This window comes from Neolamprologus brichardi, chromosome 5 (genome assembly GCF_056152115.1).
Source record: "Neolamprologus brichardi isolate AB-2024 chromosome 5, ASM5615211v1, whole genome shotgun sequence".
NCBI lineage: Eukaryota > Metazoa > Chordata > Actinopteri > Cichliformes > Cichlidae > Neolamprologus > Neolamprologus brichardi.
This window is the reverse complement of record NC_142108.1, coordinates 23,273,302-23,291,684: the sequence shown is the minus strand read 5'-3', so window position 1 is coordinate 23,291,684 and position 18,383 is coordinate 23,273,302. Positions and strand designations below refer to the sequence as shown.

At 36.8% G+C, this 18,383-nt stretch overlaps 1 protein-coding gene across 11 annotated transcripts in view; it reads left to right on the top strand.

Annotated features, from left to right (window-relative positions):
• The window catches only part of ptprt (protein tyrosine phosphatase receptor type T), a 307,462-nt gene that overhangs the window by 216,191 nt on the left and 72,888 nt on the right, over positions 1 to 18,383 (top strand). For 4 of the 11 annotated variants that reach the window (XM_087840885.1, XM_087840884.1, XM_087840883.1 and 1 more), the window contains one exon: positions 3,001 to 3,033. The exons of 3 other annotated variants lie outside the window; for them this stretch is intronic. In XM_087840885.1, the coding sequence (XP_087697011.1) occupies positions 3,001 to 3,033 (33 nt within the window). Of the gene's footprint in view, positions 1 to 3,000; positions 3,034 to 9,967; positions 9,998 to 18,383 lie in introns of all 11 variants that reach the window. 4 more of the 11 variants (XM_006783004.2, XM_006783001.3, XM_006782998.3 and 1 more) reach the window with 2 other exon arrangements.

Here is an 18,383-nt window from a genome sequence, read left to right as displayed (position 1 = left end):
GAAGGAGCAGTTGGGATGCTTCTCATGAACCAGAGCTGACTGAGGCCATCAGTCAGAATTAAAGTGCACATATATGTACATATCAAGATAGGAAAAATGTAAGAAAAGGGAAATTATTAAATTGTACCAAGACATAGTGGGGAGTCATGGAGACACAAGAAAGAGAAACAATCGATAATATGAGTCCAACTGAATGGATTCAGACAGTGACGGTTTTACCATATATCTGGGATCATCTATATTTTACACTGCATACTTCAGCCAGTCCCAGTGGCAGATTTTTTTAAACAGAAAGTGTTTTACATGCCTTTTAAACCTCATAAATTACTCTGCACCAAAACTTTGTTGGGAAGTACGCGCATAGCTGTCCAATTAATCTTTTAGACCACTTTTACATGTGTTCCAAATGGACTTTATTTTCTGAAGAAAGCCAGGACATGTTGCTGATAATGTATGTGAAAGTGAATAACACTGAACAAGGCTGAAGGCTTAATGGGGATTCAGTGTTTCTACAGCCAGGTAGCCCTGAGGGCTCAAAGAACCAGCACCAGAAGACACACTTTTCATAGAAAGGTTAAGAGGAGAATCAATGCATAATTAATGTTCCAGAAGCTCCCTGTACACCGGCTGATTTCTGTTTGTAATGCCAGGGAAGCAGACCTAAACCAAGTAATTGAGAAAAGGTGACATCTTTGGAACTGCAAATTGATGGAAAATATGTTAAACTTATTTCACCCCTTTTTTCCTTTTATCCAAGCTATTTCAAATTCTGGCTCAATAACTGCCTTTTGTGATTGTATTTTATCTGAAGCTTTCATACGCCTTTCATGCCCACAACAACTTTAAAAGGAGGTGTGAATTAAATTATCATTCTAAATAAAAACTAATTATATAAACATCTAAAAAGAAAGAACACAGAAGTGAGTTTAGTCAGGCAAACAAGCAAATTTACTGAAGTTATTAACCCTTGTCTGTTTCATGGTTTTAAAACGGTGTATAACTTTAAGTAAATACTATACACATATGTAGAAGTGCACAAACTCAAAGTTAAAGTCATATATGCAATTGTTTCTGTCTGTTTGTCTAAAAAAACTACTACTGGAACTTTTATGTATCCATTACACAGAAAGTAATGGAAGGAAATCCTAGAGATGAGATGTTTTTATAGATTTGACTACACACCCACTGCCCAAACACAGCAAACTGACATAAAAAATGACACACAATAGGTGTTTGATGGGGTATCTACACACAATAAACTTACTACTCACTTCTACATAATCATAAGTGATTAAGTTTAGTTTTCTATTAGTCTGTACATTGTGGAAACCTTTGCAAACCTTTATTGTGCCTATATCTGTATATACTGTTGCTTCTATATATCTGAATGCAAAATACCAGTGTTGCACGATTTTGCTGTAATTGTGATGATGGGGATAACGATAATCATTTGTTTTGTTAGTTTAAAAAAAGCACCAAAACAACAACTACAAACAATAGTTTTGATCAAGTTTATGTTAAATACAGATCTTTTTACAAAGTCCATGAAGTGTCCTTACAGAGTTTTTTATTCCCCTTAAAAAAAGGCTAATACTTTTTTGGTACTTAAAAAAACAAGGTTATCTGAATCCACTTTAATAGGGCTGAAGCAATGCTGTGAATTGTTATGATATAAATAAATAGTTTGGCCAAAAGTCTTTCAACTTTTCAGTGTTATGTGCACTGGTGAAGGCTAGCACAATGGTACACTTCAAGATGTAAAAAAATAAAATAAAATAAAATCACAATTTACAGCCCAATGATTGTTGAATCCTGTGAATAAACATAACATAAACATAAAAGCTGTGTCAATTTGACAAACAAGTCTTTTAAGACCAAACACATAATTTCAGTAGGAAGGATAGAACTTCCCAGGAGTTTAAGGAGTGTAAAAGTAGTAGGTACACAGGAATTGGCACAGAGTTCACAGGGACGCGACCTTGAAATTTAAATGGGGTAGACTGAAAGCTGCGCTGCTTTCAGACTGAAGCTTTTATCTGTTCTAGGCTTGTATCGGAGCCATATCTTATGCTTAACAACAATGTATTGCACCTGCAACCTTATTCACATTTGCCTTAATGAAGTTATTGACTCACACTCTTAGTCTGGTGGTGACTCACTCTTGAGAGAGATCGTAAACCTAGTCTGGGTTTACTGCACAACTATCTAAATGGCTAGCAGTGCAGTACTCATCTCTCGAAGTGTAGGGGTCTTGAAAAGTTCTCAAGATTAATTGCTACCAAACAATTTGAAGAATCACATCTGCAGGCTGGAGCTTTTTACTTTCTCATAGAGGAATTAATAAAAAAGGATCATTGAATTTGGGCTTGTGAAAAGTGACTTTTTTATATTGTATTCAGTGAAGTTTGACATTTTAGATTTTCACCAATGGTGATGATGGTCCAAAATGGTCCAAAAAGCAAATGGTTAAACTAGATCTTCTTAGCAAAAATAAACTTCATATACTATGCTTCATATATTCAATGAACTTCTCACTTCTTGTAATATCACAAAATGTATCTTCTGAAAGAGTTAATGTAACTTTGCTTGTTACTATGCACTATACAATATTAACAATTTAATAATATTTGGTAGTTCCTTAATAAAAAATACAGTGAGTCACAGGAATGTAAGCTAGACACAGTTCACATATTTGCCTCCTCTTTGACCATATATATACAAGACAAATAAGGTGCTTCAAAGAGTCCCAGCCCTATTATGTTAGTTCTGAACTTTGGTGTCAAATGCTTATCATAAATTGGAAAAGTAATGAATGTGAGGGAATGAAAGGAATGCATTACAAACGATTAAAAAAAACAAACAAACAGATGTCTTTCTCAACTCGTCCTCTTTGAATCAAGTCTCACGCCCTTTTATGTTTCTCTCTATCTTCCTGCTTCCTGTCTTTGGCTCCACCCCTTCCTGTCCCGTCCTGTACCTGCCTTGCCCTTGCTCCGATAGAGAGATTCACACATGGAGAACTCTGAGCGTGGGGTATTGTATGTTTGCTTCTAGACATGACCACATCCACTCCGCACTGTTCTTCAATGTGATTTTCACCTCAGCATTTAGTAGTTTCCAAATACATCTTGTCACTGTCATTGAATATTAAATTGCTGAGAATTTTTCTTCTCATATTTGACAAACTCATTAGCTATAACACCTACAAAAAATGTCATTAATGATATAATTGAACATTTCTCCATATATTTCTTGAAAGACTTTCCAGTTGTCCATCTTTCACCTTGAATTGGGATAACCTAAAAATCAGATGTACCTTTTGGGGGAAAACAAACAAACAAAACAAACAAAAAAGCTTGGGATACATGGTGTGTACCTTTCAATATAATAAATGTGCAGACAGTGTGTAATCACCTTGGATATGAATCTTAGTATTGGTGAAAAGGACCATAGAATGTTCTGGCCTAAGCAACATGTAAAGGCATTTTACTGTAATGCCTAATATTTTAATCACTGTGGTATGCAATTTCCTCTCAGCAGTTTTACCACTGAGACTTAAAGTGCCTCTGATTGCCTTTTTACTGCCCGATTTATGCCACTAAATAGATGAAATTTAGATTTTAATGTTACTTTGCAAGTTCCATTGTTAGACATTAGAAGTCATTTAGGCAGTTGTTGGCACCCTACCTGTAATAGTATCATTAGTCTGTATACTTATCTCTCTTCCTTGCTGACTGAAAGTCTAACTTGGGGAATACGTTTTAGCAAAGTTTTAGTAGCAAACTGAAGTGTGAATGGAATTTTTTAATGGCTGCTTTGGCTGTTACTATTAGCTAGGTAGAAAAGTTAAGTTAATCTAAGATGCTTTTGGAAAACTTTCTAACATATTTTGTCACTTTGTCAGTACTTTAATTTATTTAATGTGAACATTTACACATTGTTGCACACCATCTGTGCTTTTTGCTACTTTATTGTCCTGTCAAAAGTGCACATCTAAAACTATTATAATTTCTGAGGACGTTCAATGCATCAAAGTATACTTATCATTTCCTCTGATATGAGATTTATCTGCCCAACGCTCTACCAGTCATTTGCTTTGACAAACTGATAAACATTGTAAACTGTTTCATTATTTGCAAGATATCTGCAGTTAATTTTCCATCAACAGAATTTCAGACAGAGAAAAAAAAAATCTTCCCACATTATGGTGCTTTCTACATTGATAGCAGGTCGGTGTAATTAATTATAGGTAGGTATAATGCAGTTATGCAGGAATCAAGCCAGCCTGCCCTAAAATTAGCTAAAAAAGTTAAATAATTAATCAAACTTTTGGAGAGAAATTATGTTTTTGGCTTCAACAAAAACATAGGTGGGTGATTAGGATTTGTGGTATGTCTTGCCGGATGAAATGCGATGCTTCACAAATATCTCCACCTACACTGTTCTGGGCTCAAAGACAATCCATTCTGTTACTGTCATGGTAGTTATCTTTTTCTCAAATAAATCCCCTTCCTGCATCTTAAGGTTATATATGGATAACCCTATATACATATAACATAAAATTAAACTATTGACCAGACAACTTGGGTTATATTTAGTGCAGTGCTACAATGACTTTGCAATAAAGTACAGTTTCTTCCTTTTACCTTAGATTAAATATTTCATTTAGTATTCTGGGGGATTGTAAAGTATTTAGAGTCAAAAATTACTTACCAAAGATTTTTTGGCCAAAGACAAGTAGTAGCATATAAAGATTAAATTGCCAGTGGCTTGAACTTGGAATTCTATAACATAGTTCTTCTTCATATATTTAAAGCCGACCCAAATCTGATAACTTTAGGAAGTTTATTGACATTGATGCAGTGCTAGATGTTAAAGGTTGTGGCAGTCCTTGTGGATGGTGCACAGTCGCTCAGAGAAAGTAGGAACTTTGCCAAAACTGTTGGTTTATTTTCTTGAAACTTTTAGATTAATCATAATCCTGATTTAGCAGTTGTAATCATTGCCGCAAAGAGCAGCAGTTCATTTGTTTATTAAAAAAATTCTGAAATTAATTAATTTTGTGATTAGTACTGTTGACCTACAGCAAAGAGTTCTTTGATTTGAAATCTCCTTTCCGGGCGTTTGCTTGACCTTTATGCATAGCTGTACAGGTTTTTTCCCCCCATGTTTTCTGGTTTTCTCTGACATTCAAAACATAGATATTAAGTTAAGCGGTATGTCCGAATTGGCCTTAGGTGTGGATGTGAGATAGATAAAGTGCTATATGAATGTGTGTGAGGAAAAGAGCTTTTGTATTAATTCCTTTAGTGTGGATTGTGAGGATGCCAAGATTAACAGTTTTTTGGTTAAAAAAAAAAAAAAAACGCAAAAAAACACACACAATATAAATGATGACTCTCAACTTTGAGACAACAAAAGGACACATCTTCTTTCTAGATTGTATACGACACCCTGGGGTTCTCATCTATAACAAGAGGAATGAGGCGATTAGAAACTGGTGTCAGCCAAGGGAATGGACTCAGGCTGAATCCACTGCAAATGGCAGGCTCTTGTGAAGCCAAGTGGTGTGTGTGTGTGTGTTTGTGTCTGTGCCAGTATGCAAGTGCGTACACACATGCAACACATTGGTGGACTGAAACTCTGTCTCTAAACTAGAAGATGTACACAAACACCCAGACAAACATTAAGAAGCACACAAATTTGAAAGTACCGAATTCTTCCATGCTAAACTTGGACGTATCCGTAGATAAATTGGAGGTGTTAACACAGACACACTTACACACACATGCACTCACAACAGAGCTGGACTTGACCCCTATTCTGCAGATGTGACACATGGTTGAATAATGGACTCTGCAGCTTGCTGAGATAAATGCTTGATGGTCCACTTACAGCACATTTAAAATTGGTGATGGCAAACCATTTACACACTCACACAAATGTACAAACTCATACTGTGTGATTACCATGGATATTCTGGGTGGCTAATTTACTAGTTGTTTAAATAAGAGAAAAAGAATCAGAGTAGTCAACTAGCCTAAAAGCTGAAAATACATAATCTAATAGACAAGGTTAAACATAGGCCATGCAAATACTGTGTGTGTATTCTACTGACATATGAAACAGTTAATTGCATTTCTCGATAATCAAATCGTAGTTGGCATAGCATTGCACAGAAAGAATTTCGGTTTAGTTTTCGAGTGTGGGTGATATGAGCAGTGTTTCTATGTTTGTGTGGTCTCATACTGTTTTATGCAACCAAAGCCATAATGATCAAATCTATAGATAAAAACTACAGAACTTGTGTGTGGAGATGCAGTCTTTAAAAGGCTTCCTTTTCCACCCCTCATTTGTCAAAGAACTTATTTATTTTGACATTTATGCATACATATGTAAGTACTTTTCTCTTGTCATTTTTTTCACTATGTCTCAGTGTTGCTGTGTGTCCATATGCGTATTCCATCGTAGCGTCCTCCTTCCGTACATGTCAAGTAAGCGGTGTTCTGTCAAACCTCAAATTAACTTGGCTGTAGAGGTGAGCACTCTGAAGAGATTTCCCTTTCATTGATGCCCTGTGTTTCTTAACTTTCTGTCCTTCAAACACGGAATTTACTCTCATAGTCTCATATTAAAAGGTTTAACTAACATGCTTTTACTGCTACACACGGAGACCTTAGGCGTAACTTGTTAACAAAAAGTTCAGATTTTTCCCCATTTCTCATTCAACCTGGTCTCTTCTCATTCTCTCTCTGCCCCATTTAATCAGTCTCAAACACGGTACCCTGAATAACTTGGTTGAGTGTTTTTTCTACACTATATTAATATTTATGACCAGTTTTAACGACTGTAACTTTTACAGCTGGGCTCCCAGTGCTCTGCATTTTATTAATATCATAAGGACAATGTCAGCAGAGCTCTTAAAGAGGGTTTTGGGTGTGGCTGTGTGTATATATGTGCACATAGTCACTTGTTCAGCCATCTTAATGAGGACCAGTATTTGTTTATGGCCATTTCAGTGAGGACATTTGGAAAAGTGAGGACCTTTTTCCACATTTTTGCAAAGCTCTGCTTAAGGGCAGTTCTTTGTTTGGGGATTGACATTAGAATTAGGTGTAGATATTGATTTGTGGTTTGATGTAATACCAAGTTTCATCAACACTTTTCTCAGTTGCACTAATGTTTCCACAACAAAGCTATGAAGCGCTGGTTTAAAACAAACTACATTTGCTTTCAAAGGTTGTGGCAGATTTATTCTATCTTAATGTAAAAATATGTGTAAGCATTGAGTAAAACATTATTTTGCCTCACCTCGTTGCCTTACAGTAGTGTTGCTGTGTGCACCCAGAGCTCAAAAATAACTCTTCTATTGATTACAAATGATTTTTCATTCCATCTGTGCTGCCTTTGCTATATCTTCTATACTTTTCTACTGCCCTTAAATATAGCAAAGTAGCCCCTCCAGGCTGGTAACTGTTATTATATCTGGCTAGCTAACCCATTTTATCCAACCATGCCATTTTATAAGTGTGTTATTAGTGTTAGAAATATGTTTTTTTGGGGGAGGGGTAGGAAGTACTATAGAGTCTCTATGCTTCTCTTGTTAGTCTTTTTTTTTTGTCTTATTTATTTATTCATTTTATCATTCACATTATTATCAGAAGATGAAAAACAGGAGCAGAAGGAGAAGAATAGAACAATAAAACAGACAGAATGAGAACAAAAAAAAGGGTGTGGATGAAAAAAGTGAAGGAGTATAAAGTATAGAAGTCATTTATTAAAAACATCAAGCCTGTAAAAAGTTAATACAGTTAATAACATTTTGCTTTCCACATGTATATCAGCCCTACTAACGGCCAGTAACTTCTCTGTCACATGAAAAGCTATAGTAAGTATTTTGTCAGCATTTACAAAATTCATATTATGTAAGTAATTAAGATGGCATATCAGATAGATTGACTGATTGAAGCAGTCTGCAGTAGTTGTGTAAGATGTGCACCTCTGTGAAGTGGAATGGAAGTATTGATCCTTCTGAACTGTGCTTGACTTTCCCGTGCTATAACAACTCAGTCTGATGAAGTATGAGTGTGTATGTTTGTGTGTGTGTGTTGTGTGTCCAAACATATTATGAGATCCCAATCTCTGGCCACTCATAGATGAAGGATGTATGCTGGGGGGCAAAGTTACCAACAAACCATTGAGGAAGTAGCAGAACGAGCACACACACACACACACACACACACACACACACACACACACACTGATACACATACGGATATGTCATATTAGTCAAGTACAGTGAAGTGGAATAAACCTGTGGCTTTATTATCGAAAACAGGATAAAGGAGAAGAAAAAAGGTTAAAGATTTTCTTGGCTTAGCTTTAACATGTTGGTCCTTATAATATTAATTAGATTTTTAATATTACTTTCACTAGTCTCACAATTTATTAAATTTCAGACATAATTAGTACGTTTTCTGTGATTAACAATTTTAAACACAATCCACAGTAAAATTATGGCCTTGTACAGATATTATTGCTACAAACCACACTCATTCAACCTTTACCTCCTTGCTTCTGTGTGTTACTCTTCCAGCTTCCATCCTCTCCCTTTGGGTTTGTTTTGTCACTTCTCATTCGATCTATCTCATTTACTTACCTGCCAAATGGTGATGGAGGCATCAGTGATGTATTTATATTTACTTTTTTTTCACCTGTAAACCAAAATTAAGTATTCATGCCTACAGGTTTAAAAATATATTTCAGGGCACGCCATTCAGTTATATATAACATAATGACAGCATAGACCATGAAATACCCCTGAGTCCCTGTTAAATTAATGGAGACCAGAGCCCATTGCTAGCACATTAGCATATGTTACATTGAATAAAAGTTGTAGGTCATTAATGCTGTCAGCAAAGTAAGACCTGTGTTGAAGACTAGATCTAAATGGAATTTGAACTATTTTTTTAACATTTAAAAATACATCTAATTAAGTACTGGACTTACATTTGTCTTTGTTTACTGTAGAATGTGAACTACAACACAAAATGAATGTACTTCTTTCTGAAGTACCATGCTTCTTCTTTCAACTACCCACAAATCATACACCTTGGTCAGATTCTAATATTGCTCAGTAATTCCTTAACTGGAGTTGTCAAAAGTCCAATGCGATTATTTCAAATCCTATTAATAGAATGATTTGTATATTGAAACTGTTTTGTTTTATTTCTTTTATCTAATTTTCAAATTTTATAAAGTCATTCAGTTAATAATTTGATAGTGTGGGTGAAAGTTAAAGTTTTAACATCAGGGTACAAGACTGAATGATGGATTAATAAATGTGTTTTTATCTTCTAAAGTTAATGACCTGGTAAAGCTCTTATGAAAAAAGTATAATTTTTTGGGTGAGTGAAGTAATCATTTCACAAGTCATAGATCTTCTTATCCAATTTATTTGATTGACTGCTGGCCGGTTCACAGCTGACTTACAATGAAGCTTTTTTTTTTTTTACCAAATATATCTTTGGACATCACTCTAGAATATTGCTTGGATGTTCTGTTATGCCTCAGCATGAACTTTTTTCTTGAGATTTTGCGATGGCAAAATATATTAATCCAACATGCAGTAGAGAAAAATTATATATTATATGCGTCAGCAACTAGATGTACTAATACATACTTCATAGCAAAAAAATAACCCATTCAGCATCTGTAAAAACAAAGTTAAATGACAGCAAATGTTTTCAGATGAGGACACATAGAAAAGCCAATTTAGGATTCAGACAGGCAGGTTGTACAGGTAGGTTGGGGAAAACAGTTGAAAGAAAAACAGGTCGTTTATCAATTTAAAATAAATACAGTCAGAATTACATTTTCATTTAACTCATGAACTAATCCAATGTGTTTGTCCTTCTTCTGGGTTTTGCTCTGTTGTCATCATCGGCCTCACCTCACCATGCTTCAGAAGACATGCTTATTCCTACTCTTATTACCTGTAAGTAGAGATTTCACATCAGAAAAATTCCTTTCTCAGTCCATTACTCTTTTTTTTATAGCTACCTTTTGAGTTGTTACATTTTTGTCCTTTTTCATGTATACTGTTAAACCTGTATCTAAATTTAAGTATAAAGTATTTAATTATCAAATCATTTAAATCCTCTAAGCCATCACAGCTTTCAGAAAAATGGTTATCGTAGAATCAATCTTTCTTATTTATTTATTTTTAAGAGCCAGCTTGTCATTTGCACTGCATGATAAAATGTCTACTTTATTACCTGCCAAAGACAAATTCTTATTTGATGGTTGGTACACAAACACTGCAGCGTGCAGTCACAATAATGTTATTTGGCTTGAACATAAGTCTAGAGCAAGATAAAAGCAGGCACTTGGTAGCTTGCCAATAAAATTGCAGCAACACAGGAGAGATACAACATTATTTACAGTGTTACGCTGCCATATTAGAAATACTGACCCTCTTTAGCTGCTAGGAAAAACAAATGTTAGGTAAAATGTATTCATTCATTTAATCTTTACTACATGTGACATAAACTGCATGTGACATATTAGAAAAAGATTGGGGAAAGTGTGTAATATCAATATTAAGTTCACTTAAAGGAGATATATGCATTTTAACCTCAGTTTACTGTGTATGTACATTTTGCATAGTAACTGCCCTCAAATAGCTTTGCTATTAAATATTTGGAATGTAGGAAGTCTAATACTTCTGACCATTTTGCTTTACATTCAAGTTATATTCACCTGCTATACTGACTAACCAAATGTAATAGTGTAATTAATGTAATAGTAACACTATACAAAATATGTACTCCTTATCAAAAGACTTCTTCTCATTGTTGATTATATATTTTTGGGTGGCTTAACTAACTACAGTGTGAGTTTGGCAGTGAGGGTAAATTTCAGCCAGACTTCATCTGTATTGTTTGCACGGCCCGTCTCTTAAAGTGTTTTCATCCTAAAAGGTCAATGTAATTCACTATTATCTTCTCTACCAAGTGGCTATTTCCTTATTAACTAGTTCTAATGAGGCACTATTATAGCTCTCTGTTCATACATGCAGAAACACGTACAGGCGCGCACACACGCGCACACACACCAGTATACCTGCACAGTCACATGCGCGCTGTTGCCCCGAGCTCCTGCACAAATCCTTGCTGAGAATTTCAACTCTTCACTTCTGCAGCTGTCTTCAAAGCATTTGAAAATTTCCTCCAGATCTCCAGCAGGCTCCTTACTGAGTAGAAAAGTCATCATATACCAACACTTCTTTTTAAAACAGCCCCCCTGAGGCTTGTTGACCCACTGGAAATTGCTTTTTTATAATATGAAACTGGCACAATTAGAAAGACAGCAGCCGTCACTGTGGTTTCTCTGCTTTTGCACACTCGTGACAGTGTTTAATTTGTCTCGGCATAGAAAAAATGAGCATGACCTGCCATGCTGAATCTCATATAAATATGTCAGTGGAGACACAAGCAGACATCTTAAGAATAATCCTTGTAACAATAGTCAAAATCATACACCAACACACCACAATAACAGCCTTGGACAAATGTACAGCTCACACACAGACTGACAGAGTAAGCATGAACTCAAGGAATGTCCTTAGATGACTGTTTGGATTATTACACATAGACACAAATGCATGAAGACCTTGATTTATATGAAATATTTGAATTTGATAAAAGTCTCTCTCAAACCAACCTAATATAGTTCTTGGCATTTTTCTTTTGACTATAACTATCAGTACCTCTAAAGACCAAAATTCCATAATTTAAATACAATTACAAGCAGAAAAGATATGATGGAAACTAGGGGTGGGCAGTATAAACGGTATACGGTAGAAACTATATGAATTTGGCCAACGGTAGACATTTTGACTATACTGCTCTACTGCGATAGCTTGTGTTGATGGTGTCATCAAGCTGCGCCTCTTTTGGTCAAAAGCATCGCAGCAGCTGCAAGAAATATCATATGCAAATTATGCCAGATGACAGTAATAGCAAAGAGACAAAGCATGTTTTGGAATATGAGGAAAGCCAAAAACTGCGCTTCATCCACTTCCGTACCATTGATTCATTAATGTTGAATTCTGTCGCAGCTGCTCTATTCCCATGTTGTTGCAGTATATTAATGACTAACCTCTATTGTGGATGGATTATCTCAGTTGTTCTCCTGACTGAAGTTTGGTCCGTTTACAGCATCCTGTCATGCGATTGCATTTGTCCCTAACCATCAGGAACCCTCCCGTAAAGTTTGATCGAGTGGAAAAAAGTTAGCATTCATCCTCCAGCTTCACTGTTTATGTTATGCTAACATCACGTAGCACATCATTATATATCAGCTAGCCCAACTTCAGTAACCCTAAAAAAGTCACTGCTGTTTAGTTTTCTGTCTTCATTTATGTTGGAAGTGACAGCAGAGCTGTATGTTTTATTTTTTTCAGAAATCTCTCTCATGTTTAGGTGGAAACTAGTAAGCTAACTTTCAACTCCGTTAGATTCAATAAAATCTGTTTTCATGGATGCCTGGATGTTAAACTTAATTGTTACACCTGGTAAAGGAGCAACGCTGATGATTTTATTAAAGATGAAAGAATTTAGACAGTTTTTAACTCTCAGTGATGCTGCAGTGTTCGTTTGACTTTGGGACCTGAAGCAGACAGAGTTTTGGACCTAGATTACTTCCCGAGGCTCCTGACTATGATAGCCGTAATGCTCCGACAATCCATCAAGTGGTGCAGCTTCGTAGCTTACCAAAGTTGTACTAAACCATTTTTTGACAGATTTTGAGCCCCATGTACCACATAAAATTGGGGTCAGGTCAGTAAGAACAACCAGAATGCATACATAAGGCGCACCGGATTATAAGGCGCACTGTCAATTTTTGAGAAAATTAAAGGATTTTAAATGTGCCTTATAGTGTGTAAAATACGGTATATAGAAGAAAAGAATATAACGCGATATATATTGTTACGACACATGCTTCGAATTATACCACGATATGGATTTGAGGCCATATACCCCAGCCCTAATGGAAACATACAAATAAACATAACATATGAAAACTAAATATGTAGAAAATGTGTAATTAATAATTAAGAAGCTGAAAATACACATACATTTTTTCCCACTTTTAAAAATTGGTTGTAATGCACAGCCAGTCTCACCCATATATACATAGATGCACAGTTATAGCCCAAGGAGGTTTACTGTTAGATGAGAAGGGGATTTAAATTTGCACAAGACTCCTGCAATCCTGTAGTGTGTGTTTGTGTGTTTTGGTTCACTCTGTCTTTTCAACCTCTATCTCTCTCTTCACCTCTCTTTATATCCCTCAATCTCTCCCTCCCTTGTTGGGTCTGTCTCTAAATCCTGTGATACGCAGATGAAAGTTTGTTTGGGCTTCGCCTGCAGCCTCCTCTGGAGCTACTGCTGTCATCCTGAAGTGACTGACTGCCTGTCTGACTTCAGCACTGGCTGGGGATGGCTCAAGGATATTTGAGCTATCTAGTTGCCAACCAAATGGCTGACGCCATTCTAGCCATAATACAGAAGTTCTCACTCAACAAAAGAAACAAATGGCGTCTCCCATGTTTGACTGGACGCCTTGAGGTTGCCGTGATCACTTGCCAAGCTTCAACTAAAATGAATGCAGTTCTCTTGGCATGAGTTTGTATCAACAAGCCATACTTGCTGCCATGAAATAAATTCAGTTCAGAGTTTGCTTTCTGAAAATTGAAGAATCAATCATTTCCACAAAAACTTGAATAAGAATGGACAAGGTGATTTTAAAAAAATTTGGCCATTATCTTTCTATGTGTCAGCAATCTCCTCCATGGAGTCAAAACATTAACTCTGCTACTGAAATATAGACATGGATGTCTAAAAGGTGAAGGAAGGAAACAGCTGTACTGCATTACCATTTTGATTTCAAATTAATGGTCCTACTTATCTTGAAAACAATATACTGGTAAATGGACTGATTCTTAGATCTTAGAGCATTACTACTGTCCTGGAGCACTCAAAGTGCTTTATACAAAATGCCACATTCACCCATTTACACAAGCATTTTACGCGCATTATTACTCCGATGGATGCATCGAAGAGCAACTTGGGGCTAGTATCTTGCCCAAGGATATTTGGCATGCACAGTGGTGGAGCCAGGGCTCAAACCACACACCTTCCTATCAGTAGATGACCTGCTCTACCTCCTGAGCTTCAGATAAACTTTAACTCCCTGGATAGCAACTTTTGTATTTTATTATATAATTAGCAAGGAGTTTTGGTAATGATATTTGATAATGAATTTTACATATAAACCATTTTGGAAATGGACCCATCAAGTGCTCAGGTTAATACATCAAATTAGAAAGAATTACATTTTTTCCTGACCATATCTACTGATGCATTGATTCACCTCATTTCATCTCATCTCATGTCTCTCTATTATAATGTATCCTTTCTCACACTCACACACAAAAAAAAGACATTTCTGCCAAAAATCTCTCATTATCAACCTATCAAACAGCCTACAATTAATGTCGCTCTGGCCACAAAGAAGTCCATGATTTTTGCCGTGGTTGCACCCAGCAGGGTAACCTTAGTACTTAATGAACTGCCGCCGTGACATTCATTAAAGAAGGATTATGTCGTGCTCAGTGCCACTTAGAATATGCAAGGAATTTGTCATTTAAATGAGTCCATTATTGGTATGAATGTGTGCTAGGTCGAGGTTTGGTGAAAGAGCGGGGAGGAGAGTGGGGAAGCCTTTCACACACTACAAGTTACAGGTTTTTGTCTTTTGCTTTTACTTCTCCTTCCACTCTATGCCTGCTTTTGCTGCATTGTTTCTACTTCTGTCGCTTTCTTCATCTTCCGCCTCTATCCCGGTTTTATTTTCCTTTCATTTTTCTCCTCAACTTCCCGTGTCTTATTTTTTTCTCCTTCTCTTCAGTTTTTTTTTATTTGGCTTTCCTTTCTTTGCTCTCCTCTTCCTCTTCCTCTTCATCTCTGCCCACTTTTCTGTCAAAGTGCAGTCAGATAGTCAGGAATAGGCCACTCTAAGCTCCAATCACACAGGAGGTTTTGAGGTTCTGTCGCCTATAAATTGGTGTGGAGCATAGCAAGGTTGAACCTGGGGTTGATGGAAGGAAATGATTATGGGAGAAACTTTGTAAGGTCATTCCTTCTTTTCTCTTGTAGTTCTCCTGAAAATGTTCTTTCTAACATCATTCATCTCACTCTCTCTTTGTTTTTATGTTGTTGTTTTTTATTTATTGCCTCTTTATTGATGCGCTGTTTCATTCGTCTTCCTCCTTTCTCATGTTCACTTTTCACATCTGCTCTGTCTCTGTCTTATCATCTGTCTTTGATTTTTACTTATCTGTCTTTTCTCTCCCTGGCTTAAGTGCTTAAGGGCAACTACAGCTCATCATCTGATCCCAGGCTTTTAAAAACACACACACACATAGCAAAATTGGTGTGGCCTGGATCTTGCCCACACAATGTGCTTACACACGGCCCACATACCGCAAAGAATGACGGCCCTTTGGTGGCCCAGATCTGGTTTGCCAGATATGGCCCATACATGGGCCAGCACAAGGCCAGTTATAGACACACTGCTTCCCCTGTACTGGGCCAGAACAGTTTCAACTCTGGCCCCAGATGTCAGCCTAATGTGTACTTTAATCAAGCCATGTAATAACAACATGTGCCAGAACATGCAAAAGTAACATGACGAAACTCAGTGAATGGACTGACTCTTTTATAGCGCTTTTCTAGTCTCCCAGATTACTCAAAGTGCTCTATACAACATGCCACATTCACACACTTTCTCTAAATTGAGTGCTTCCTAACTACATTCATACACATTCACACTCTTGACATGCGGACTGGAGGAGCCAGGGATCAAACCACTAACCTTCTGATCAGTAGTTGACCTGCTCTACCTCCTGAGCTATAGCCACCCACTGGCAAAGATAAGTAAACCGTCACTAGGTTTTGGATAAAGTGTACACTCACAAACCTGTCAAACCTGCATTTGAAACATTGGCTACCATAGCAGTATAGTATTGCAACATGGCATTTGGGTCTTCTAACTAAAATGGGAAAATAGGAACATAAATAGTGCCATCATTGCCAGACCTGGCCCACATCTGGCTGACATACACTCTTCCATGACACCAGTCATTCAGAAGTGCCAGCTTGATGCCAGATCCGGGCCAGACCTATTTTCTATGGACCTGGGCCACATGAACCAAACCACAATCGAGCCAGATATGGCATGCCATCGCATAAACAGTAGCATCTATGCCAGGCCTGGCCCGGCCCATATCTGGATGACATACGTCTTATCATGCCAGAAGTCAGCCAGCAGTGCTGGCTTGATACCAGATCCGGGCCAGACCTGCCTGCTATGTGGACACACACACACACACACACACACGCACACTATAATGTGTTTACTGCTTTAATTTCATATCTCTACATATCTCTCTCAGTCACAAACAAACATTATTGTTAGTATTATTCTGTCAGCCAATGGAATCATGGGGATGAAAAGGGATCTTGCTTTCGCTTTTGACCTCACACTTATTGCTTCCTGACCCTTAGTGGGCTTAACAAATGCAACACACACACACACAAACAACATTTTTTTTTAAATTCATGTTTTCTAGATGCTGTTTAGCCAAGAAACAGATTCAGTGTGTCCTTTGGATGTTTATTGACATATTTTGTGGAGTACATAGTTTTAATTTCATGTCTCACTAACAACATATAGTAGTGAAACAATCCTGTAGCAAGTAAGTGTTAAGAGACTCACGATTATTCGATATAGGTATGAGTGACATTGTGTTTTCTCTATTTGCCTTTTAGAGTGACTGTGCAAGACACTGCAGGTTTTCCAGAGACACGTGTAAGCAGGCGTATTAGGCGGATTCGTGATAAGTCACTTAGGAACACACCCACTCACTGCCCAGTGTACACCAACAGTCCAATACAACAGACACATGTAACACTCAGACACAGCCAAAAACACTGAATGTCCAGCACCTGCAGTGCATACACAGATATCAAGGAGATCAAGTGTTTACTCATAGAAACAACAACACACATACACATCCAACTATTATAACCATTTCTTGTACACAGCTCACTGTATACCATTCGTGACTAGATGTCAGATACTTAAAGTAAGCAGAAAGTTGTGTTGGTGGATTCTGGAGGAGGTTTTTCTCCTCAAAAACTCAGAGAAAGAAGTATGACGAATTTTATAGGACAAATCTGCAAAATGTATTTATATTTACTCTATTTTGAAATACATATTAATGATAGAGTTTGTTGATCATTTGCAAACTAAGGTGCCGATTAGAAAACACTGAGAAATATATGAGGAGAACTGTATGAAGAAGGAAAGTAATGACTCATGATCTGAAGCATACAATATCATCTGTCAGCCATGGTGGAAGCAATGACATGGCATGGAGTCATTTCTGCTGTCTTTGTAAGACACTATTGGAAAAAAGAATATGCTAAAAAAAAAAAAAAGTATCCTTTTTAGGATCTAAAAGCAAACAGTGTGGTAAGTCTGTGGTTCAGGTGGTAGACTTGGTTGTCCAGTAATTACAGGGTGGGGTGTATGATCCCTGGTCCCTCTTCATGGCAAAGTGTCCTTGGATATGACTCCTGACTGCAGGTGAACACCTCATGTAGCAGCTTCTTCAGTAAGTATTTGACGTGAGTAGTTTAATAAATATCACACTCTGTAAGTGTTTTGCAAGATTAAATGGTTCTTTTACGAGTGCAGACAATTTACAGGTTTCCCTCAGTAGATCACTTGGGCCTATGATTTCAAAGTAAATTCCATTAAATTGTGGTTTAAAGTGCATCCACAAGGTTATTTTGTATATCAAAAGAATATAAAAAGGTATACTTCTACATTAAAGGGCTGCTATTCTGCTGAGCCTATTGGCATCCAAGGTCTATTATCATCCAAATCAAGCAGGTAATGAAGACCTGGCTACTCTCCCATGAATAGACTGTTCTCAGTTTATACAGATTGACCCATGTACCATTTAGTTATTCAATTTTAATCATAAGTACTTCCAGTAATATACAGTGCATTAATTGAAATGCACAATGAGCATTTAACATCAACATAATGCACTTGTTTGTTTTTTGTTTTAAATAACGGTATTATTGTTTTACTTCATGTGAACCGATTGTTCATGGTCATTTAAAGGCAAATGCATGCAAAATGCAACATATACTGCGAAATATATATTTTCTTATGTTCTGCAGCCTTTGGTATCCAATTATTCCGATAGTGAAGCTCTTGTCTTTTAAATCCAGGCAAAATGA